Genomic DNA, 24,774 nt, shown 5'->3' on the forward strand with positions numbered 1-24,774 from the left:
TGAGTTCCGTCCTGGCACCAGAACAGTACAGATAGCTCAAAATATCAACAAAGTATTTGGGAAGGATGTGGCTACTGTACACACAATATGTCAATGGTTTGAGAAATTCTGTTCTGGTGATTTTAATCTTGAAAATGAGCCATGTGGGAGACCTGAGTCCAAGGTAGATAATGATGAGCTGAAAGCTATAGTGGAAGCAAATCCATCTCAACCTACACAGGAATTGGCAACACGGTTTGTTTTCCAACAATATTGGACCATTTGAAACAAATTGGCACGGTAAAGAAGCTAGTTAGATGAGTTCTGTGTGAATTAAGCGAGTGTCAGAAGAGAAATCGTCTTGAAGCTTCCCTTTCTTTGCTGTCACGACATATAGGTGAACCATTTCTGTACTGTGATGAAAAAATTCATTCTTTTGACAATCGCAAGCGTGCGGCATGATGGTTGGATAAAGATGAAGTGCTGAAACACAGTCCAAAACCAAATATTCATCAAAAAAAGCTAATGATGTCTGGTGGTCCAGCACTGGTGTTATCTACTATGGTTTCATGAAACTTGGTCAGTCAATTACAGTGGATGTCTATTGCACCAAATTGGATGAAATGATGAGGATGCTTGGGATTAAGCAGCCAAGATGGGTCAACAGAGACAGGCCAATCCTCTTGCAAAACAACACTCAACCACATGTCACACAAACAACACTGCTCAAACTACAGAGGCTGGACTTGGAAACTCTCTGTCATCTACTGTATTCATCAGACATTGCACCAACTGACTACCACTTCTTCCAGGCTTTGGACCACTTCTTGCAAGGAGAAATATACTTCGATTAATTGTACTGCTTCTTATTCGAGATGTAATAAATTTTTTTTTTTTTGAGACAGAGTCTTACTCTGTCGTCCAGACTAAAGTGTAGGGGCATCATCATAGCTCACAGGAACCTCAAACTCCTGGGCTCAAGTGACTCTTTTGCCTCAACCTCCTAAGTAGCTGAGGCTATAGGTGCACTCCACGATGCCCAGCTAATTTTTCTATTTTTAGAAGAGATGGGTTCTCACACTTGCTCGAACTCCTAAGCTCTAGCAATCCTCCTATCAGACGTTTCATATTTAATGACCTACTCTTTATAATAAATAAACACTATTCTCTGTCACAGAGTAAACATCACAGTCTCTGAAACTAGACATACCTGGGCTGGAGCTCCAACCCTGCCTTCTCCTAGGTAAACAATCTGGGGCCCAGAACAACCTGAAAATCCCCAGTCTCCCTGTGCAAAATAGAGATAATAGTTGCACCTACAGCACAGGGCTGTTTTGAGGAGTAGCCATAATAATTAGGATGGCTCTCAGCACATAGGTACTTGGTGAGTGCTCAGTAAATGCTGTTTTCTCACTGAAGTCTCACGACAGCTATGTGCAACATTCTTCTCTTCCATGTTTCCCAGGGGAGGACATGAAGTGCTGAGGCCACATGGGTTATCCAGGGCCACATTGCTAAAATGGGACTGGGCCAAGGTGGATCGACAACACTGTTTTGTGCCAGGAGATCTCTGGGGGGAGGGGAGATTTCCTTTGGGTCTAGTAGTACCATTCAGAGAGATGTAGGTATACAAATGAACTCACACCTCCACTGTCTAACAAGGCCCCACCCAAAGGTGGGGCTGGCCACACCGGAGGCACTTCTATTTCTTTAAAAATACTCAAGTGTCCAGAGAAATCACCATTATCATAAGAACAATCACCTAGCGAGCATTGCTCTGTGCCCAGCAGTGCACCAGGGCTTCACAAAGATCACCTCTTGGAAGCCTGGAAACAACCCCGTGAGGCAGGTACTGTCACTACCCCTGTTATAGGAACTGGTCCCCGAGAGCCCAAGGGACATGCCTTGGGTCACAAGCAGTGGCCCCTGGGAGCCCACATGCTCAGCTCTGATGCCACGCAGCCTCTTTGCACAGAGGAGATGAGACTGAGGAGGACCAGAGAAAGGACAGCTGGGACAGCAGCAGAGCTGAGGCCTGGCACTGCCACACTTCCTCCTAGGCTCTGTCCCACTGTGTCTCCCCAGGCACTGGCCTTCTGCAGGGGGCGGCTAAGGTGGCCCTGCGTGGCTACCTATCCCTGCTTGTAGCACCAACTCAGTTCTGATGGCTTTCACAGGTAGGGTTCCATAAAGGGTTTTATTTGGGAAAAAAGGGGGGTTCTGCTTATGGAATAGAAGTTTGAAACCATTGCTCTGCCCTTCTCTGTGTCTTAGTGCAGACTCCTACCATCTTGGGAACTTAGGTGCTCCCTGAAGGACAGGGTGAGGACAGCTGTGCCCTACACACAGGGGCACTGAACCTGAGGTCTCTGGAGCCCATGGCCTGCTCAGGCGGCATGCAATACTCTAGAGTATGTGCAATGTGGAGATGAGAGAGCTGGAACCTTTTCTCAGATTTTCCAAAGCCCCCAAAATAGGAATGACCACTAAAACAAATCGCCATCATCATAGAAACTGCCATTTATCAAGTGTTGATCATTCTACCTGGGAGAATGGGGATAATACACTCACCTGCCTCAAAGGGCTGCGGGGAGGATGGACTGAGAGAAAACATTGCATTTGTAAAGCACTCTATAAACTTTGATTATATTTTATCACTTTAATTATTATTATCCATTATCATCATTTTCATTGCCTCATTAGTCTTCACAAAAACTTTATTAGGTATGTATGATTATCAATCCTGCTTTGTAGAACAGGAAATCTGAGGCTTCAAAAGGTTAAATAATTAGCTCAAGGCCACAGAAGAGCCGAGAAGGAGCTGAGGCCTGGCCCTCAGTCCAGATGCAGGAGGGGAGGGAGGGCAGGAGCACGCCCTGAAGAGCCCAGGCGGAGGCAGGAGGCAGACCCAGGCTGGAGGGGAAAAGCAGGCTGGGGCCTTTTGCTGAAAAGACCAGCAGGCCTGGCTAACTTTGTGCCTCTCCTAATCAACAACAGAAAGCCAGGCTGCTTAAAATAATAATGATTAAAAAAGAAAATCACCCCCTGCAGCTGGCTATTCCCAGGCTCCAGAGTGAGGCAATGCCTCCAAGTGTCTGAGAGAGCAGCGAGTTAAAGGAGCTAAGCAGCGGCTGCCCGGCACTGCTGGCTGAGCTCCAGGCAACGTTTTCCCTTCCAAACTAATACATAACTCCGCTGAACACACCACTTGAAAGCCAAAGAGATGCCCCTAGGTTGCCATGGCAACGTTAAACAGACAAAACATTTTAACCAGCTCTGACGCACACACACAAACTTACTGAAGGGCTAAGGGGATGAATTTGGTGGGGGAGAGGGGTTGGGGCGGGGAGTGTTGTTTCTAAAGGTCCATCTCCAAGGATTTGGCCCCAAAAGCATCTAGGTCAGACTGAAACAGGGTACGGGACTCCTTAACAAGGAGCAGAGGCCTGGGCTCACTTTAGGAAGGGGAAGCAGCTGCCTGCCTCTCTGCCTTTTGGTCCTATCTTACGGCCACCAAGAGCAGGGTGCTGAGGGTGATGGGTTCGGATGGAAAAGCAGCAGTCCTTCAGTCCTGGGGACAGGACCTTGGTTTCTCACCCCGCCCACAGCAGACTCAGGAGGGCCAAAGGTGCACGTGAGCTTGTAAACCTTAAAAGTGCCGTGCAGGCACTTGTTAGTGCTGTTATTAAAGATATTACCATTTCCAACCGGTAGCATTTTCATTTCCTAGATTGCACAGTTGAACACCCATCCATAAGAGTTGACGGCCTTGGGTTCCTTCCTTTAGAAAACTTTGTTCTGAGGTCTACTGGGGATTGCTCCCCCAGAGGCAGGAATCTGGGGAGTGATGAAGAATGCAGAAGGCTCGTCCCAGGTCTGGAAGGACCTCCACGCCTACGAGTCAGTCACGCTCTGTCTCTTCCATGCCCCACCTTCACCCTGGGCACAGCACAGCAAAGGGCTGATGCTGCTGAAAGGCTGGGAGAGCCTCACCACACACAGTCTGTGGCAGCCTGGTGCGATCAAGGAACACATGTTTGCAAAATCTTCCTCTGTGGGGTCCATGATATCCTCAGGTAAAGATTCTCCAGAAATTTGTTTCCAGCCTGGCTGTCTCTGCTTAGAATCCTCTTCCACTCATCATCCCCTGTAGTTAACCTTCTCACCTTTCAAGACTCACCCTTAGAAGTTATTCTAAAGCCTCCCCTGCCCTGGGTTGGGTGGAATGGGCCCCCACTGTGCCACGCACAGATGTTTGTGGGAGCAGCTGCAGCATTCTGTTGTTCTAGTTGTTCTCCGGTCTCTTGCCCACTCGTTTACTTCTGAGTTCCTTGAGGGCAGGGATCACATCTTGTTCACTTGTGTGTTCACCTGGCTAGCCCAGTGCCTGGCATTAGTAGACACTCCACGACTGTCTGCTGATTGACAGTCTAAGCCTACGCAACACTGAGGCCCATTATGCTCGTGTGCTGCTGGCCCTGGAATTCTCCAGCCCATGTTCCACAAGTGTCTGCTTTCACTTCCCCATCCTCTGAGAAGAAAGCAGGATTTGACGCAGAGCCTGGGTGCAGGAACTAGAGCCAGAAAGGGGCCACCTGGGCGGCCTGGTGGGTCAGGAAGGGTGAAGGGAGGGAGGAGAAGGTGTGCTCTCTTGCAGAGCTCATCCCTCCTGCAGAGCTCACACTCCCACCCACCCTTTAACTGAGGACATGAATTGGCCCCTTGAAAACTGAAATAGCACCCTCTCCACGCCTGCTCTGAAACAAAACTGCTTTTCTTTGGCTCCATTATTAAAGGCCCTGCAGGTGTTCTGTTTTCTTAATGAGTGACCACACTAACTCCATGCTAATTATTTTGCGGAGAGTCACAGTTACCCTCCCAATAAGATACCCTTCTCAAACTCTTATCTCATGATGCGTCATCTTCCTTCTGCCAAAATGATGCCCTCCATATACCTTCCCCTTTGGTCTTCTCCAAACAGGCAATATACAGAAAACAACAATAACAAATGTTTATCACTGGCCACCCCACATATAGCCTAATTTGGAGGCTAACTAACTAGGAATCTAGAAGTGGTAGTTCACACTCTATGACATATTCTCAAATGACACTTCGCATGAGCGGAAATGCTTTAAGCCCGTATACGCTTATGTGCACACACACAGTGTCCCCTTGGCCAGAACATGGGTGTTGACCTATGCCTGTCTATAAGAACAACTTCCTTTGTGACCTGGTGAGTTCGGCCTTATAGATGTGTCACTGTTATGATGGAGGGGCAAGGACAATGGCCCTGTTGTCCTTCTCATCGTCTGTCTCATTTCTTACAGAATGGAATGACTATGGTGAAGGTTCTTACATTTTCCTGCACTCACATCCTGTATGCTGAACTATTCTCTGCTAGGTTTACCACAAGACTGTGTCTGCCTCCCGGCCCCTAAGCTGGAACTAATTATCACAGACAATTATAGGATTTTATACTCAAGTGTTCTAAAAAAAGTCCGCAAAAAAAAAAACAAAAAAAAAAACCCAAAACAATGTAGCACTGATATACTGAAAGTTATAGAGAAACCACAAAATTGCATTGGTACTTTAATAGTATTTATAAGTAACTTATTTGCATATAGAACTAAATTTGCAAAGAAGAATATGAGGTGATGATTATTACAAGTTGAACATCCCAAATCTGAAAATCCAAAAGCCAACTACTCCAAAATCTAAAACTTTTTGAAAGCCAACATGACACTCAAAGGACATGCTCATCGGAACATTTTGGATTTGGGGATTAGGGATATTGTAAGTATAATGTAAATATTCCAAAATCCAAAAAAATCTGAAATCCAAAACATTTCTGGTCCCAAGTATTTGAGATAAGGGCTACTCAACCTGTATTTTCTAAGCTTGAAAGCAGATGTTAGCAACAAGGGACACCTACAACAGTAGATGCAGAAAATACAAATGTGCCAAATAGAAAAAAAAGGTTGACTACCTTAGAATGTCAGTTCTACATATGCATTATAACAGGCTGGGGCAATTGACTCTAAGTCTATCCTAGAGGGAAATAAAGCATCTCTTTCATGTGAAGATATAACTGCATGTGTAAAATACTTGCACTAAAATTAAGTCTTCTATCATCCAAATATTCTCAATTATTAATACACTAGACAGCTGCAGTAGCTGTAGCAAAAAATAGCAGCCAAGCTTTTCCCAAAGTCAAAGCAGCCATGAGATGTCTGCCTGGGGACTTTTCTATGTAAGGAGTGGCTGGTCTCTGGATCAAATAAAAAGAAACAAAACCTCCAGTGGAACAATAAAAAAGGAGAAACTTGTTTCAGAATGGAAATGGGAAAATGACACCCCCCAAACCTCTTCAAAATAAAAACGTTTTTGTGCATGGAAAAGAGCTGATTGAAAAGGCTGCCTATCTGCCCAACTCATTGGGCTAAAACAACTCAGAAAACTAAATGGTAAATCCAAGGAATGCTAATCATTCGCATGTATTCTAAAATGACATCTATAAAATTATGCTTATTTAAAAGGGGTGAGGTGAGGTTAGAGAAACAAATTATGCCTTTTTGAGATTTCTGGAAGCAAATAAATGTCCAGCACACACACAAAAAAGTTGTCCTTAAGTTGCCACCTTCATATCCTAAACAGGTACCAGCATCATCTTAACGGACTCTAATAACACATTCTTTGTGTGAATATTCATGCTTGCAAAGTGTTTTGAAGCAAAAAGCTAAGCACTCAGAGTATCACAACTTAATGTTTTCTGAACTCAACAATGAGCACGAATTTTAATTTGAAGATTATGTGCAGGACATGCAAGAAGAACAGATTTTAAAAGATTAGTTTTGATTTTTTTTTAAAGCAATAATAACAGAGCTTATATGCATCATACCAGAGAGAATATCACTTGTCAAGGTTACATTGAGAATGGTCCAGAGATGACGGTACATTTCACATTTCCTGTCACAGTTCTGATTTCACATCATTCTACCCTCTAAGGGCACTCAGACCCGCTTGCAGTTTCTGATTAGTAAGATACCATCAGCTCATCAATGCTCAGCACCATGCACAAACACATATTGTCGTGGGTCTTTGAGAAAGCAAAACGTGTCACAGCAGTTCAAGTTCTAAACATGTATATGTTTGCACCAGTTCTGTATAATTTGTGTCTAAAAGCAAAGACAATATTTCATTTTCACTGTCTCACAATCTACATAAAAATCACAGCCATTTTTCAATAAATGCCAACAAATGTCAGAAGCAGAGCACAGCTACTTGGAAATGGCTGTGAGTTTATTAATATAATCCCCTGGAGTAAAGCATCTGGTGTAAATGTTTTCAAGATGGTCAATACCAGTTAGAGGGAGGGCTTGCTAACATAACACAAACACACACTACCTATGTACCACTCACCATTTGCGACCTGTTCTTCGGACAGCCATTGATGTCTTCAATCTTTTCATTTGCTGAAAAAGGAAACACAAGTCAGAGAGACATTTTCAGTAGTAATGTTGAGGCCAACCAAGTCCTAAGGCCCACACTGGAGTTTCTCCAATCAGCGCAGGCATGTGAAATGCTGAGACACTTCTAGCAAGCTTCAGGACTTACTCATCAAGCTGCCGTCCCCCAGGGACAGCTGGGGCAAGGTCATCATCTGAAACAGAGACAACTGCATTGACGACAGTCTTGGAGTGATGGGGCGTCGTGGAAATGCTTGGAGACTGGGAAACAGAGTGCGCTGTGATTGTGCTTTAGGCTCTTAGAAAGGCAAAGAGGCAGCTACGACTTTCCCACAAAAGACAGAAGAGCTCAGAGTGGATCAGTCCAGCTACCACTCAGCTCCTGGGGACAAAAACCACAAACGAAAGCAGCTCACCCCATCTTCTGTCAGAAATACTAATATTGCTTTTGTTTGTCCTAATACTATTCCCAAAGCAGTGGTAAATAAGGAAAATGAGAAAATGAGACTTAAAAATGGCTTGACCAAGGCTACATAGTGAGTCCAAATTAGATGAAGGAACACACACACTTGTTGAAGTTGTAATAGCACCTAGCTATTATGATTAGAAAGAGATAGCACTGAATTAACAAGAAATCAAGTATGGATATAAAGAAGGAATGGCCTAGCTTCTCAGGGTGAATGCAGACTGTCATTAAGTGTGGAGCAATTATGGAAAGATACAACCCAAGATATCTATGGAGAAGGGCAGTGAGCATAGTGGTTAGAGCACCAGCTTTGGAGGCAAGGATACCCAGTTTGAATCCCAGCTGTAGTTTCTTAGCTACGTGATCTCAGCCATGTCACTCAACCTCTCTGGGCCACAGTTTCCCAATCTATAAAATGAAGCTAAAACCACTGACTTGACAGGAGAAGCAATGAGAATTAAATGACACGATGCCAATAAAAAGCTTAGCACAGTGGCTAGCACACAGAGTTTTCTTAATGTTAGTATCATTAACCCAATAATGCATAGTCTTATCATTAATGTAAAATATATAAAATAAAAATTTCTGTTCAACTTCTCCATCTAATTAAGCTCAGAAACTCAGCTAGAATTCCATATTAAAGAATTAAGGATGCACCTGCTCTTAAAGCCTTTATAAGCACCTCCCGGCCCCGCTGTCCCATGTCCCCATATTCCCATGCCCTCACCCACAGAAGGGTAAAGCACAGTCATGACTCTGTTCTCACAGCACCCTGTATCTGCTTCTATTTTGTTCTTACTCATCTAATATGTAATTCCTCCTTTTCTTGTCTCCCTCAACTATGTTGTAAGAGCTAAGAAAACATACAGAGCTTATTTTTCACATTTGTATACTGAGAGCTCAATGACTGCTTGTAAAATTGAATTACAAAAACAAAAATAAAAATCAGATTTTAATAAATATGATGCCTAAAATTTCCACGAAGAGAAAAGGCATTAAAAACTGTCCAAAAAGGATAATCAAATCAAACTGTCCCAAGCCTCTAAGATTTTAGAAACTGGAGCCTAATATGATGAAATAAAAAGAATTAAAAATAAAAAAGAAAGAAATCGGAGCCTAAATATAGCTCACCATAATTTCAAATTGGGTTTACTTTTTCTCTAGTGTTTCTACCTTGACACAGAGGTGAAAATTAAGAAAGCAGGCTAGTGGCAGGAAATTGTTTAAAAATCTAACCACCACAAGACAGCATTGGTAATAGAAATTCAGCCTAATCTACACATTCTTTTGAACTTGCCAAAAGTAATAGATCCCAATCTTCAGAGATCCAATGGAGTTTTCTCAACTCCACTTAATGTAAGAACACTGGGGTAAGCATTTTAGAAAGCCTTACTTCCAAAAGAGGTACCATGAATAGCATATGCAAAATGCCCAAAGAATGGAGTGACGTACAGATATTTGTTCTTAAGTTCACCAGAAAATACAAATAGCCAGAACATATTGTCATCGTGTAAATGCCACAAGAACAGAGATTTTTATCTGCTGTGTTTCCTACTGTAACCTCAGAGCTTAGGACAGTGTCTGCCACACAGGATCCCCTCAATAAATATTCATTGTTGGAACTAAGAAATGAGTATTCAGAACAGCTCAGTGAATCCAAGTCTTACTGTCTATTTTCAGGCAGCTGTCCTTCCACTTGTAAATACAGCTGTAGATACTAGAGCAGAAAAAGAAAGACCCTTGACAAACGGCACTCCTTCATATGTGGGAAATTATGGCAGGCATGAACTCTGACCTTGGACTTTGATACTAAGCATTGGAGAAAATAAATATGTGGGTTTGGAGAATCAAGGCCAATCAAGGTATCTTCCAATTGGATACTCACGATGGCCAAAGTCATAAGTCACTGGATTCTGATCAATACCCAGTTCAGGATTAGGTCGTTAGTGCTCATTACAGTGAAGGATGAATGACTGTGATCCTAAGAAGTCATTTTAAAGATTCTTTATATACCATCAGGATAATGAAACCAAAAGGCTTGTTCGAATTACTCCTCTAATTCCTTTTCATGGTGTGTCACCTAAACCCAGTCAGGTGCTCTTTGAATTCAAATATCCTGACTCCTATAAGCCTAAAGCTGCCATTTTACGACAGTCAAGACAAACCGATAGGGTGAAGCCCACCATGACCACTCTAAAGAGTAATGGGAAGAGATACATCAACTGACTAATCCAAACTCAAAATAAATGCTTAATAAAAATTAAAAAAGCTTTGGACCACCTAGTTGCCAATTTCTTATAATTTAAGCATAATATTTCTTCTTTACTTAAATTCCTAAGAATTTCTATGGTTGTCATCAAGCAGCTCTGATTTGGCTGGTAAGAGGGAAGAGCTTGGTCTTCAGAGCTGAATTCATTAACTCGGGGCAGGGGGTCTTTGGCTGGAGCCCAAAAGCAATCAAAGAAACAAAGGCATTTGTCCCCAAAGTCCTCAACTGTGATTAAAAGTGGCATCCTTAAGTGCCAATGGTAATTTATTTATCGCAGCACATTAAGACGTTCTTAGCTGCACTAATGCAGTACCTGTCTGCACTCAAGGTGACAAGTTAGTGATTAGAAAGCATCAGTGCACTTTTAAAATAAGAACTGTGGCATGAAGCTTATTACTTTTCAAAAGACCTCCATTAAAGGATTCAGTGCATTCCAATGGCCTGTGTGCCTAGTCTATGCATTTAGCATCCCTGGTAGCTGGCAGTCCTGCCAATGGGAAGAGAAGAAACTGGCTGCCCAGAGCAGCAAATGACTTACCCAAGATCACACAATGGTAGTAGGTCATCGACAGAAAGAAGGCACAGTCCTACATGTTGTCTAAATTACCTGGTTGCACTCAGAGGCAACCCAAATGGTGGTGGAAAATAAACTGTTATCACCTTTTCCCATTTCTAAGGGGAAATCTTCCTCCCTCTCTCTTTGCTCCCCTTTTTTCTCCAGTCCTCTTTTGTTCATCCTTTCCCTCCCTCTCTCTCCTCTTCTTCTCTCTCCCCCTCTCTCCCTCCCTCGCTCCAACCTCTTCTGGCATCCTCCCGAGTGACAGTGGCGTAAGCAAAGGAGGGAGGCCTGTCTCTCTCTCTTGATTCATGCTGCTTATCCTGGCCTCGTAAACCTTTCTCATAACTCACAGAGATGGCACCGTGATGGGCTGGCAGGCAACTGCCGACTCTAGGCTGCTCACGACTCAAGAAGATAATCATACTAACGAGAGGTTGAACGCAGGGACCCAACCTTCAGCCGCCAAAGGAAGGGTCGTAAAAGGCAGCAGCGAAAGTTCACTTTCTGCCTAACGGGCAGAAGGCAACGACGGAAAAGTATGGGCCCCTAACAATCCCACTGTCTAGGAAGCCAGCTCCAGGAGCATCTGAGATAGACAAAGACTCAGGAGCAGTGCGTAAGAAAAACGTATAAGGTTTTCCTTGAGGTCACACATCTGATGTCGCTTCCCAGCCTGAAAAGCAACTCTTCAACCACTGGCCTTTGCTCTTAGGGCCAACGCTTAGAATTCATTGCCCTGTACCTGGTAGCCCCGTCTGATTTGGCCACACTGACCCTCTCTGGTTCTACCCTTCAGCCTCTCTACACACTATTTCCTCTGCCAGGAATGCTCTGGCTCTCCCTGGCTAACTCCTACTAAAGTTGGAGGTCGTGGCTTATAGAAAATTCCTCGGGGAACCTCTCTGCTCTATCATGGCTCAGGTCTCATAGCACCACAGGTCCTTAACCATCATGCACTACACTCCCAGGCATAGAAGGGGCTGTCCCTTAAACAAGACAATCTTGCTGCCTGCAAGTTTTGATCTGTCTTCATTGAGATGTATTTTCTTTTTAACTTCTCATTTTGAAATAACATTAAATTTACAAAAAACAAAGTTATAGGAATAGTACAGAGAATTCCCATATACCTTCATTCATTCTCATTTTCTCTCTCCTTCTCCCCCACCCCCCATCGTCTGCACAGGAACACACATCTTTTTTTTGCCTAAACCATTTGAGTAAGCTACATAGATGATGCCCTTTGAGCTTTACACTTAGTGTGTATTTCCAAAGAACAAGAATATTATCTTCCAGGGCGTAATTAGAAAATTCTGAAATTTAACACTGATATGATTCCAATGTTCCCATTTTTGCCAATTGACTCAAAAATGTCCTTGGAGCATTTTATTCCCCTGTATGGGATGCAGTCCAGGATCACACAGTATATTTAGCTGTCGTGTTTCATTAGTCTCCTTTACTCTGGAATAGTTTGTCTGCCTTTCTTTGCTTTTCACCGCATCATGTTTTTGAACAATACAGTACAGTTTGGGTGGGTTTTCTTAATAATAGAATGTTCCACAATTTGGGCTTGTCTGAGATTCCCCATGATCAGTCTCAGGTCTTCCGTCCCTGATTGGACTACAACATTAATGCTGTTGTGTTCTTCTCAATCACATCAGAAGGCACATGGATGCCACCTGTCCTTTACCAGTGATGTACTTTTGATCACCTGGTCACGATGTGGTCTGGATACTCCTCTCAGCGGTTACTATATTGGCCTTGCAACTGATAAGCAATCAGTGGAGAGAGACGATGAGACAGTGCAAATACCCTGCTCCTCATCAAACTTTCTCCTCTGGATTTCAGCATCCACTGACGAATCCTTCCTTAACTCATCTTCACCATGATGTTGCAACTCCCGCATTTGTCAGCAGTGTTCTCCTGTGCAGCTGAGTCCTCTCTTCTCCTCCATTGATGCATCTATTTTTTACATATCTATTTATTGTTGGCATAGACTTATGGCATCCTATGTTATTCAGTGGTTATAATCCACTAGTGTACTCAATTTATTTTAATGCTCTTGCTGTCCCTAGATTAGATTGTTCTTTGTAGCCCTGGAGGGTAAAACTAGAACTTAGAGAGAGACGCTACCAAGAGGGGGGTGCAGATTATGATTAATGAAAGAAGAGCCGCTATGGTGTGCATGTTTGGGCCCTCCCCAAATTCACATATTGAGGTTTAATCTCCAATGTGATGGTATTAAGAGGTGGGGCCTTTACTGGTGCCCTTATAAAATAGGCCCAAGGGAGCCTGTTCACCTCTTCTACCATGTGAAGACACAGCTAGAAGATGGTTATCTCTGAAGCAGGACACGGACCCTCACCAACACCACATCTGCCAGCCTCCAGAGCTATGAGAAATAAATGTCTGTTGTTTCTAAGCCACTCTGTCTATGGTATTTTGTCACAGCAGCCAAAATGGACTAAGACAAGAGCTTTTGGAGGATTCTAACTCTCCATCATTAGAACTAGTGCCTGGAAAGGTAATAAGCTGCCCAGCGCAGGAAGCAATCAGCAGAGGCTGGTGACCACTGTTCACAGAAGCAATTCACGCCTCAGGTGGGGGTTTTTAAAGGTCCCTTCCAAACCTGACAGCTGGGAGCTGCAGCAGAATCCCAGAAAGGAGAAGGGTGTGATATACAGTTTACAGGAACGTTTAGAAAAATACTAAATGCTGAGAAGGGGAAATAACCAGGCCACCTACAGGAAACAATCCAACCCAGGCTTGCAGTGAATACAATTCCTATCCCCGATCCGCTCAGCTTTTCCTCAACATCACTGCATGCCAGGCAACATGCTAAATGTTGTGAACACAGAAAGGAAGACAGCTCAGACCCAGACCCGGAGAAGACCCAGCCACAAAAGAGCAGCCAGTGGAATGACAGAGGGGGGCTCCTTCCAGCTCTGCCTGGGGGAGCTAGGAAAGGTATCAGAGAGAAATTGACTTTCCAAGAATGAGTATGAGCTCCCCAGTCAAAGAACAAGTGCGGCCACTAGAATTCAATCCTGCACAAGATGGCTGTCACCAAGACTCTAATTCTGGGAAGATTTTTATGTAGGTATATAGATATAGACAAGTAGATATCTATACATATAGATATGTAAAAATCTATATCTACATAAATATACACACATGTGTATATTAAGTACACATATACATACAAATATATCTTTTTACATTTTTTTTCTTTTTGTTTTTGTTTTTTTTTTATTTCAGCATATTATGGGGGTACAGATTCATGGGGAAGGCATGGACTTCAAAAGTAAAGAGTACAGGTCTGGCACGGTGGCTCAGGCCTGTAATCCTAGCACTCTGGGAGATCAAGGCAGGAGGATTGCTCAAGGTCAGGAGCTCAAGATCAGCCTTAGCAAGAGTGAGACTTCGTCTCTACTAAAAATAGAAAGAAATTAGCCAGACAACTAAAAATATACAGAAATAATTAGTCAGGCATGGTGGTGCATGCCTGTAGTACCAGCTACTCGGGAGGCTGAGGCAAAAGGATTGTTTGAGCCCAGGAGTTTGAGGCTGCTGTGAGCTATGCTGATGCCACAGCACTCTAGGCCAGGTGACAGAGTGAGACTCTGTCTCAAAAAATAAAAAAACTAAAGACTAGAAACAGTCAGTAGTTCTGTATCCTGGTCAGAAAACACCACTCCCCCTCCCTTACCAAGAGACCTGTACTCACAAGCTAGTCTAAGATGAAATGGTCTGGATTGGCTGACAGACAGTCTAGACAAGAAGTCACACAGGAGACTTTTATGCTTGTTTCTTTCTCAGCTCCCCATCTTCTGGGCCTCTGTTCTCCACGCACAGAGCAGAGGGTGTGAGCCCCAGCACAGGGCAGCTGGGGAGAAAGTCACATGTTGACATATGGCCTGACTTAGGGAGCCCCTGGCCACAGCGATCCTCTCCTGGTGAGCTAAGGGAAACCACCTGGGAGCCTAAGGTGTAGCCTGGGCTGCCGGTACTAACTTGAGCCTCTGGAACTGCAGGCCCAAGGGTGCCAAGTCTAGGGAAGCTCATTTCATCTGAATAGATTCAGGGAAGCATCGTCCTGAGCAATGATAAAAACTGTGCTGGTTACGTTCTCATAGCACTATATTTAGCAAATCCACAATATGCATGCCACCAGTGGCCTTTTCTGAGCCCAAGGCAGACATGACTAATCAATCACAATCTACTCTGACACTGACAGCAAGACCTCACCATCCTTCTAGACCAGGGGTTTTCAAACTTTTTAAACAGAGGGCCAGTTCACTGTCCCTCAGACCGTTGGAGGGCCAGACTATAGTTTAAAAAAAACTATGGACAAATTCCTATGCACACTGCACATATCTTATTTTGAAGTAAAAAAACAAATGGGCAAAAACACCCGCATGTGGCCCGCGGGCCATAGTTTGAGGATGCCGACTCTAGACATACCTTTCTAGGCAGCTGCTACTAAGTGCAATTCAGGTGCATGTCATAGTTTCCAAACATAATTCATATTTGATACCTAACTTGAATTTCATAAGCCTCCCAAAATTTCGGACAAAACAAGCATGGCAATCCTCACTTTAAAGATAGGAAAACAGAGGCAGCAGAGGTGAAGTGACTCTCGAGGTCCCAGAGTTTGAAGAGATGGAGCTGGGGCAGAACAAGGCGTCTCCTTTCTTTCTTGCTGCCTGCTCTGAAATGTGGCAAGGTTTCTTTCTGGTGGATGCACACCACATAACCCCCAAGCCTCAGTCAAAGTAGGCCCCCATGTGTAACGTGACCCTGCTGATGGGAACTTCTAAACCCAACTCAGGTACAAGTCACACTTTCCATGAAGACCTTACCCAAAAATGGTACCCATTCTTCTGAGGCTCTGAGCTGTGCACATTGTTTCTTTATTCCCAGCAAGAAGTGCAGTGCCGGCACACAGTAGGTGCTCAATAAGTGAAGGCGGGCAAAGTCCTGCACTAGGTTGTCTCTGGCATGAAAAGTGACCTAACACAGCAGAGTGAAGGCTGACCCAGCTTAGACTTCTCACACAGACTAGTCATGTGATACTGGGCTCCTGAGCCTTGTCCAGACTCAATTTCCCTATCTGTAAAATGAGGAGGATACCACCTACTTGAAAAGGATGTTGAGAAAATTAAATGAGAGAAATTTTTTAAAGAGCTTGGTCCAAGTGATGATTAATAGTGGGAGGAAGAAGAAGAGGGAGGAGTGAGGCAGACAGACTTTACAGTGATTCCCAAGGACGCCCACACTGTCATCCCTGCCCTTGTACATGCCCCTCCCTTGCAGTGTGGGCAGAACCTATTACTTGCTTCTAACCAATGGAACACAGCCAAGGGATGAGCTATGACACCCAAGATCACATAACATCATATAAGATTTTGTATCTTGCTAGCAGACGTGCTCCAGAAACATTCTCCCTTGATGGCATGAAGAAGTAGGTGGCCATAATAGGGGACCCTTGCGGCAAGGAGCTGTGAGCAGTTTCCAGGAAGTGAGAGTGGCCTCCAGCTGACAGCCAGTGAGAAATCAGGACCCCAACTCCTATAATTGCAAGGAAAAGAGTTCTGCCAACAACCTGAGTGGCTATAAAAGCAAACCCCTCCCCAGTCAAGCCTCCAGATGAGAATGCAGCCCTGGCCAATAGCTTGCCTGCAGCCTTGAGAGAGGCACCTGGCTAAGCCATGCCTAGACTCCTGATGCTAGAAGCTGCAACATAATAAATGTGTTGTTTTAAGCAGACAAGTTTGTTAACAATTTTTTACACAGCAAGGAAAATTAATACAGGAAGGGGACAAAAAGGGAGAGAAAGAAGAGGACCAATGGCACCTCATCTTAAGAAATTAATCTAGGGCAGTAGGGAAACTTTTCCCTCTTTGAGGAGCAGCAGCAGTCTAAAAGTTTCAGCTGAGGCCAGCCTGTGTTTTCATGTACACTCTCTGCAGATCTGAACAGAGCTCCAACTATGAAAGGCAACTTCTCAGGCTTGAAGGGTAAGCAAACTTTTCCATAACAACATGCCGGAGGGGCTGGGGCTTCTGTCCTTTCCCTGCACCTTCTCCCTTGGCACGATTGGCTGCCAAGGCTACCAGTGACAACAATCAGACCAATGCCACCTAACTGACCTCCTGCCTGCTCAGTCTACTTGGAGCTCTCAAGCAGGCCCAGGGGGCAGTTCTCATAAGGCCTAAGGCACAGCGCTGGCCAGTGTCCACCTGCCTGCCTTCCCAGGAGGGACCCTCTCCTCCCAGCACAAAGCCAAAGCATGAAAAACTCTACTGCTCAAGTTCCTCCCCCTACTATTAAAACCTGAAGCAACCAACTTTCTCCAGAGTTTTGGCCTTTGATTTCTCAGACCCAGTTAGAGTTGGCAGGATTAAACCAGCTCTGCGTTACTTAAAAAAATATCTATATATTTCCAGAGTAGTCCACAAAAAATGTACCATCCAAGAGTGGAAATGAGAAAGCCCGAAAGACAGGAGGAGGCAAGAGGAGGGGAAGAGCACCCCTCTCCAAAGCCACCAGCAATGCCCTCTGGCCTTGGCCAGTCTTTCCTCTAAGAAGATCAAGAAGAGATTACTGTGTGTGTGCGAACTTAATAAGGAAAGTAAAAAAGCAAGCTGGTACCCATACAACCTGAGTCAAAACATGGAACCTGGCCGGGCGCGGTGGCTCACGCCTGTAATCCTAGCACTTTGGGAGGCCGAGCCGGGCGGATCGCTCAAGGTCAGGAGTTCGAAACCAGCCTGAGCGAGACCCCGTCTCTACCAAACATAAAAAGAAATTAATTGACCAACTAAAAATATATATACAAAAAATTAGCCGGGCATGGTGGTGCATGCCTGTAGTTCCAGCTACTCGGGAGGCTGAGGCAGTAGGATCGCTGAGCCCAGGAGTTTGAGGTTGCTGTGAGCCAGGCTGAAGCCACGGCACTCACTCTAGCCTGGGCAACAAAGTGAGACTCTGTCTCAAAAAAAACAAAAAAACAAAAAAACATGGACCCTTATTTGATTGTTGCTGCATGGGAAACACTTCCTCCTTCTTAGAGATTTAGGTGTTCCATTGCCCTCACTCCGCGAGGCTCCTTCTGGGCTGGCTCCACTGTGACTCATAGCTTTCAAGGTAAAATCTGCTCTTACCCACAACCTGGATGATCTGGGCCAGGAGGACGCCATCCGTCACATCTTGCTGGAGATCCTTGATGAGACGCTTGTGGCCGGATTTGGCTAGATAATGATTGGCCCAGTCCGTGTAGATCTGCAAAAAAGCAAACAGGCAGCTTGAGGAAGCCAGTCGGACCCCATCTTCAAGTCTGAGGCAGCTGCTTAGGCCGGCGCAGCAGCCACCGTCCCACAGGCGAGCTTCCCGGACCAGCCAACACCATTAAAATTCAGGGCATTGTGTTGATCGGGCATTCAGCTAACCATCGCTGGGCTTGCGCTATTGAGAGATCTGCCGTCAAGGCTCAGGGAAAAAGCTAAAGAAAGCTTCAAAACATGCGGAGGCCTGAATGGGGCAGGGGACACGGAACTAAACAGTCTGCTCCAGACGGCTTTGAGAGGCTGTGGCTCTAGATGCAAGCGAAGTCTCCCCCACCCCCTCGCATCTTTTTCTCTTTATTGAGAAAACGTATGGGGAGGTTACCACCCAACAAGCATCTCTTAGTGGGGCCACTGCAGGGTAAGGGGGGCTATTGAGTTAGCCGAGTTCTCAGGAGCCTGGGTCCCTTGTAAAGAAGCCAAGTAGGAAAACAAAGCCCCCTCAATTATTTGTGTGTGAGTGGAATTATTTACGGCCTCACAATAATCTCAAATTTAATTGGCTTAATTTAAAAGCCAGGCATCGTTTTCACTGTTGGGGTTCTGTGAACAAAATCCACCAAATTGCGACATAGTTAAACACAATGCTGGTGTGCACAGCGCCCTGGAAGGCAATGGCAGGGTCATGCGTGGAATCGGGACAGGAGACCCCTTGGGGAACATACCAGACCCATATGACAACTTCTTGGTCACGGAATCATCAAGGTAAAAGAATATTTTCCTTTTGTATGTTGTCACATTGCTCCATTTATTAAATTAATGGAATATAACAGTTGTATATATTCAGGGGGGTACACAAAAGAATATTTTCTTCTAAACAGTCCAACAATCACAAGAAAATTGTCACCTGAAAACTTTCTCCCCAACTGTCAAAGCCAAAAACAAACACCAAAACACCCGCCCCCATCAATTCTGAGTGCTAAGGTCCACGTATGGATTTGTGAGCTTGTAGCAGGGTGTGTCTGTGGACATGTGGGCCCTTGCTTATCGGCGCCTCTTTTGTTTCCCCAGAGTGAGATGAACAAATGACTACTCAGAAAGAGAACTGTCCCACCTCACCTGGTTAGTAGCAACAGGTTCACATACTGATCCACACCATGCCTCCCCCAAAATGGTGATCATTCTATCTCCAACTACCTGTGTGACTCCCAGAGCAGCAGAAGTTCTCACCCTCGCCCAGGCTCTCATTCTCCATCCTGTTTCCAAACAGTCCGCCCAGGATGAACTGTCCCCTCAAGCCTCCTGGAATGGGAACAGGAGCCAGGGCTGGACTTGCAAAGCGGGGCCCCTGCAGGGAGGCAGCATCTCTGGCTACTCTACCTGGGGACCACGAGGACCTCGTTCCAAGAAGGGGCGAGGCAGAGCTGTAGTACGTTCTAGGTCATCAAGAGGTGACAGCAACGGTACCTGCCTATCACCCACCCAGCTCTGTCTTCCACTGCAGAGACCCAAAAGCAGGAGAGGCACACCCACAGCACGCTCCTATGTTATACTGCAGCCCGATGACCCCATCCTTAAATCCACACTGGTCTTCTTCTCTGTGACTCCCAAGTTGCCAAAGACCAAAAATCTAGTAAAGCAAGATCATTTTCAATTTTATAAGTACAGACAAAGCTAAGGAAATGGACCGCCATCTTGGTAATTACAATGAAAAATGCGAAATCTAAAAGGTCATTAAGTGATACTGTTAAGTGGAAGGCAAATAAATATTAAAAGGAAAAGAGGCAGACCTGGGTTTAATTCCTAGCTCTGTAGGCCCCACAGGGGTAGGAATTTGGGTCTGTTTTGTTCAATGATGTATCTCAAGTACTTATAATAGCACAACGCACATTAGAATTTCCCAATATATATCTGTGGATGGATGGATGGATGACCTCGCCTCATATGAGCTACTTAACCTCTCTGAGACTAAGTTTTCTCATCTGTAAAATTAGGAACCAAGCTGCACATCACCACGCACCCCTCCCCCACCCCAGTCTGTGGAAAAATTGTCTTCCATGAAACTTAGGACTCAGCCAGCCCCCATCACTTGAATTGCTGCCTGAGTTCCGGCTACCTACCAACCCCCCTACCACCCCCAACCCCCTATCCGTGGAGTAACTGTCTTCCATGAAACCTGTCCCTGGTGCCAGAAAGGTTAGGGACCACTGCTATCTATCTGTCAGTTATTCTGAAGACTGATTACTGCAAAGGATTGGTAAAAAGTACTTTATGCAGAATAGGAAGTGCCTGCTACATGCTAGGCACTGGTATAAACACTCTACACATGTTAACTCATATGATCCTCATTCTGTACAGTAGATACCATTATGATGTCCACTTTTTGGAAGAGAAAACAGAAGAGTACAGAGGTAAAGTAACTTGTCCAAGGCCACAAGGAGAGCCAGGATTTGAGCCCAAGCTGACTTATTTGAGAATGGGTTAGACACTACAATACTGCCTCCCTGAGTACAAATACGAATGTTAGTCGAGTCATTCATCCCTCCATGACACCCTCCCACTGGCTCTAGACGCATCCCTCCCTTCAGTTATGTTCTCACTAAAGGAATTAAAAAAAAAATTCAAAACCCAAGGCTAGTTCTAACCCTTGTTATCTGAATGTGTTTGGATAAGTCACTCAACTTTTCTGGGCTTCAGTTCATTCACCTGTAAAATGGGCATAATAAGGCCCACCTAAGAAGGTAGTTATGAAGACTCAGCAAGGCATCGAATAGAAGCCCCCAGCCCGCCTGCGCTGGGGCTCAGGAAGTGCAGGCAGTGGAGGAGGCTGGTGAAGAAGAGGGCTTTGGCGTGGACAGACTTGCTTTACATCTTAGCCACTGCGCTGCCGATAACCTCTGTGCCCTCTGGCTGAGCTGTCCTCATTTGCAGGATGGTAATCATACCTACATCATCAGGCTATCACAAAAATGAAATGAGCTCACACGTATAAAGGACACGGAATCTAGTGCACGCCAGGTGTTCAGTAAATAAAGGCTAATAATTAGAAATTCTACTACTGGCACCATAAAATGGGCCATAACCAAACCAGCCACAGCCTCTACCCTCAACCTCCAGGACACAAATGACTCAAGGACTTCTTCCCCTTCTCACAGCAAAATGTCAAGAGTCTGGAATATGCCCCACCTGGAATCACAAAGTGTGGCAGAGTATAAAAGTAAAGCAGGTTAGGCTGGGCACAGTGGCTCATACCTGTCATCCTAGCACTCTGGGAGGCCGAGGCAGAAGGAATGCTTGAGGTCAGGAGTTCGAGACCAGCCTGAGCAAGAGCAAGACCCTGCCTCTACTAAAAATAGAAAAAAATTCACCAGTCAACTAAAAATAGAAATAAAAAATTAGCCAGGTGTGGTGGCTTGTGTCTGCAGTCGAAGCAACTTGGGAGGCTGAGGCAGGAGGATCGCTTGAGCCCAGGAGTTTGAGGTTGCTGTGAGCTAGACTGACGCCACGGCACTCACTCTAGCCAGGGCAACAAAGTGAAACTCTGTCTCAAAAAAAAAAAAAAAAAAAAAGTAAAGCAGGTCAGAAACCAGCCAGGCTGGTACACAGAGCAAGGCTTCTTCCCTGACTTGGAGGGTGCACCCACACTGTTCTAACCCTAAAGGCATCTAGGAGCCACGTGAAAGGGACCATGAACCATCCTGAAGTGTAAAGCCACATGCACCAAGAACATCAGCTGAAGGACAAGTGGAGAATGACAAGGACACTACGGAGGGGAAGGAGATGCTGGTGTCTCTGCCACTCCCTGCCTAGGTGATTAAGGTTCTTTTATTTTTTAGCGTATTATTGGGGTACAAGTATTAAGGTTACATATATTGCCCATGCCCCTCTCCCCCCTTTAAAATAAGTGTACTGTCCCTAAAACTAGCTTTCTTTCTGAGTCTGCATAATCCAGCAAGAAACCAAGGTTAAGCAAACCTCTTTGAACGAGTACATATGGACACACACACACACACACACACACACACACACACACACACACACACACACACACACACTGTAAAGCCACAGTGAGGCCAGGCAAGTATCAGGTACACCAGGGAGAACTTTCAAAGGCCGCAGTGTTCAGAAATGGCTCTGCCAAAGGAGTGAACCTTTCTACTCCAAAAGAAGAACTCTTCTTCTCTCAACTTTAATCTACCTTCACACCACTGCCTAATGAATCTTCCAGGGCACAGGTCTAATCTAATGGCCTGTTCAAAAAAAAGAAAAAAAAAATCACAATGGCTCCCCACTTCCCACTGAATTAAAGGCAAACTTTTCACACCGTGAGTCAAGGCAGACTTATCATCCGTCTGTTCTTCCCCAGAATGTATCCCGACCGTCAAGAGGAGACAGTGTATGTAGAAGAACACAGTCTTCGGAATCTGACCAAGTCAAGCTGCCCCTTAGCCCCGGGCAAGTTAATTTCTATTAAGCTTTCTGTTCCTCAGTTATATCCTCCATAACATGGAGATTATACCAGTGTGTCATAAGGCAGGGGCTTGCAAACTGCGATCTGGGCCAATTCCAGCTGACCACCTGTGTATGTAAACAAAGTTCTATTGAGACACAGCCACATCCGTTTGCTGTCTCTGATTGCTTTCATGCTATAAGAGCAAAGCTGGGCAGTTAAGAGCGAGAGAGCTTTTAGCCCACAAAACCTGAAACATTGACTGTCCAGCTCTTCCTAGAAGTGGTTTGCCAGTCTGTGTTACAAGAAATGAGATAACACACCTATATATACAAGTGCTGGGCAGTAAAAATTATGCTTACCCTAAGGAAAATTGGGCATGCCTCACACTTCCCTGATTCTAAACTCCTGCTACCACCTGAGTTCCTCCACCTGGGGCCACCCTGCCTAGCTCAATTCCAATGCCCACTCTTAACGTCCCCATCCAAATCCCAGCTGCAAATGATGAAGCAATCGTCCAGGATTTGCATGCTGGCCCCACCTCCTCATTCCCACCGCCAGATTTTGACAGTGGCCATCTCACTCATCTTTGCTTCTCTGGTAGTGCCTTGCAGGAGCCGAATGTGGCAGGTGGTCAGTAAGTGGTTGCTGGGTTGAGATGAGCAGAGAGAAAAAGGGCAATCTTGGGAAACTGATTATACTCGAGCCTTAAATAATGTGGGCTCTCAGCGAATCCTCCAACCAGAATCTCTCTATTGATTGCAAAGAGGAGGCAGCAGGAAAAATAAATCACTACATAGCTCAAGCTCATTAATCAGGACCCATCTAACACAGATCATTAATTATCTGGAGTTTTCCCTCCCCTCCCCATCCCCAGCTCTCAACTATTTGAAGAAGCAAACCACAAGAAAACACCTAGATTTATTTTTAAAATTAGTTTTCATGGGCCATGCTAAGCATGGACATAAATTCAGCCCCATCTCCTTCACTTGCTGTTTCAGTAGATCACGCAATGAAAACCATTCTTCCAAAGGGGCACTCTTGAAAAATAAACTCACAGTATCCTTAGTCATAAAAGACAGACTCCATCAGGTTTAGCAACTCAGCAAAAACGAAGCAACATGTGTTTGAAAGATTTTAAGCAAGGGCTAAAGCACGCAGGGCTTCCTGTCTAAGCCTCGGGTATCCAGAAGTGTTTTCCCCAAAGCCTTTCATTCCCCAAAACGATGGAGGCTCCAGAGCTGCTGTTGCCTCTTCCTGGGAGAGCACTGATCCCTGATCCTTGTCTGCCTCCACAAGGGTACCTGCGAACTTTCAGTAGAAACTGGCAAGACAAAGAACTACACAGTAGAAAAGAACAAAACCCTTATCCCATCCCCAACCCCAACTCCAACACCAGATCATCACATCATTCCCAGGAGAAAGGCACTGAGGACCCCTGGACACTTGCACCCAAGGAGGAGTCCCCTGGCACAGCTGCCTTCTCACTGCGACCCCCCTATCTTGCTGCGTGTACCTCCCCCCACTTCTAACCAGAGACTCGGTGCTCCCGAATCGCTCTGGGAGGCAGAGAAGCTGCTGTCAAAGGCTTAAAGAGATAAAAGGAGGAAGGCAGGCAAAGACAGCTGAACAGTGCATTCATCCTGATTCACTTTATTACCCCTGACAGAATTTCGGGGAGTGTGTCATTTGTTTGCTTATAACTCCACATCATTCCATATCAAACAGGCTGAAATCCAAAAGGGAAAATTTTGACAGATCAGTTGAAGCAAAGAACCTGATCATTAGTTGTAATAACAAAAACGGATAATAATTGTGCCGTGTTAAGCCAACAGGGATAATAGCATTGCTGACTTTATACTGCAATTAGCCCTCAAATGAAGGGGGGCAGCTCTCCAGAAAGGAACCCAAGAAAAATTCTGCAAAACAACTGCACTGAAAGTGCTAGAATGGAGCCATGGCAACTAAACCGTAAATCCAGGCTGATATGCCAGGCACGCGGATGGCTCCAGAGGCAGACGGCATCAGGACAGCAGTTCCACGGGACACAGAGAAAGATGTGTTTCTTAGAAGGACAGGCCAACGTGGGACTAAAGACTAAGGAAAACCAGCCATTTAGTGTCTGAGGCGTCCCCAGTGGATTAATGGTAAAGACAATGCTACTGTTTGGCCTCAGTTCAAGAGGTCGCACTCTGGACTTTAGTCACATCATCAACATAATGACATTTCTAAGCCTGAGCAGAAATGCAGTTAAATGGTTTAGTTCTGAATGCGCTTAAGTATTAATACAAAATAATATTGC

General features: G+C 45.0%; 1 protein-coding gene across 7 annotated transcripts in view; it reads right to left on the bottom strand.

Annotated features, from left to right (window-relative positions):
• The window catches only part of NAV2 (neuron navigator 2), a 378,822-nt gene that overhangs the window by 246,007 nt on the left and 108,041 nt on the right, over positions 1–24,774 (bottom strand). For all 7 annotated transcript variants that reach the window (XR_012918953.1, XM_012756707.2, XM_012756702.3 and 4 more), the window contains exons 2-3: positions 17,903–18,020; positions 7,399–7,451 (exon numbers count right to left, since the gene is read on the bottom strand). Coding sequence is in view for 6 of the 7 variants with exons in the window: in XM_012756707.2 (XP_012612161.1) it covers positions 7,399–7,451; positions 17,903–18,020 (171 nt within the window). In the remaining variant the exon portion in view is untranslated. The remainder of the gene's footprint in view (positions 1–7,398; positions 7,452–17,902; positions 18,021–24,774) is intronic.

The sequence above is a fragment of the Microcebus murinus genome, chromosome 4 (genome assembly GCF_040939455.1).
Source record: "Microcebus murinus isolate Inina chromosome 4, M.murinus_Inina_mat1.0, whole genome shotgun sequence".
NCBI lineage: Eukaryota > Metazoa > Chordata > Mammalia > Primates > Cheirogaleidae > Microcebus > Microcebus murinus.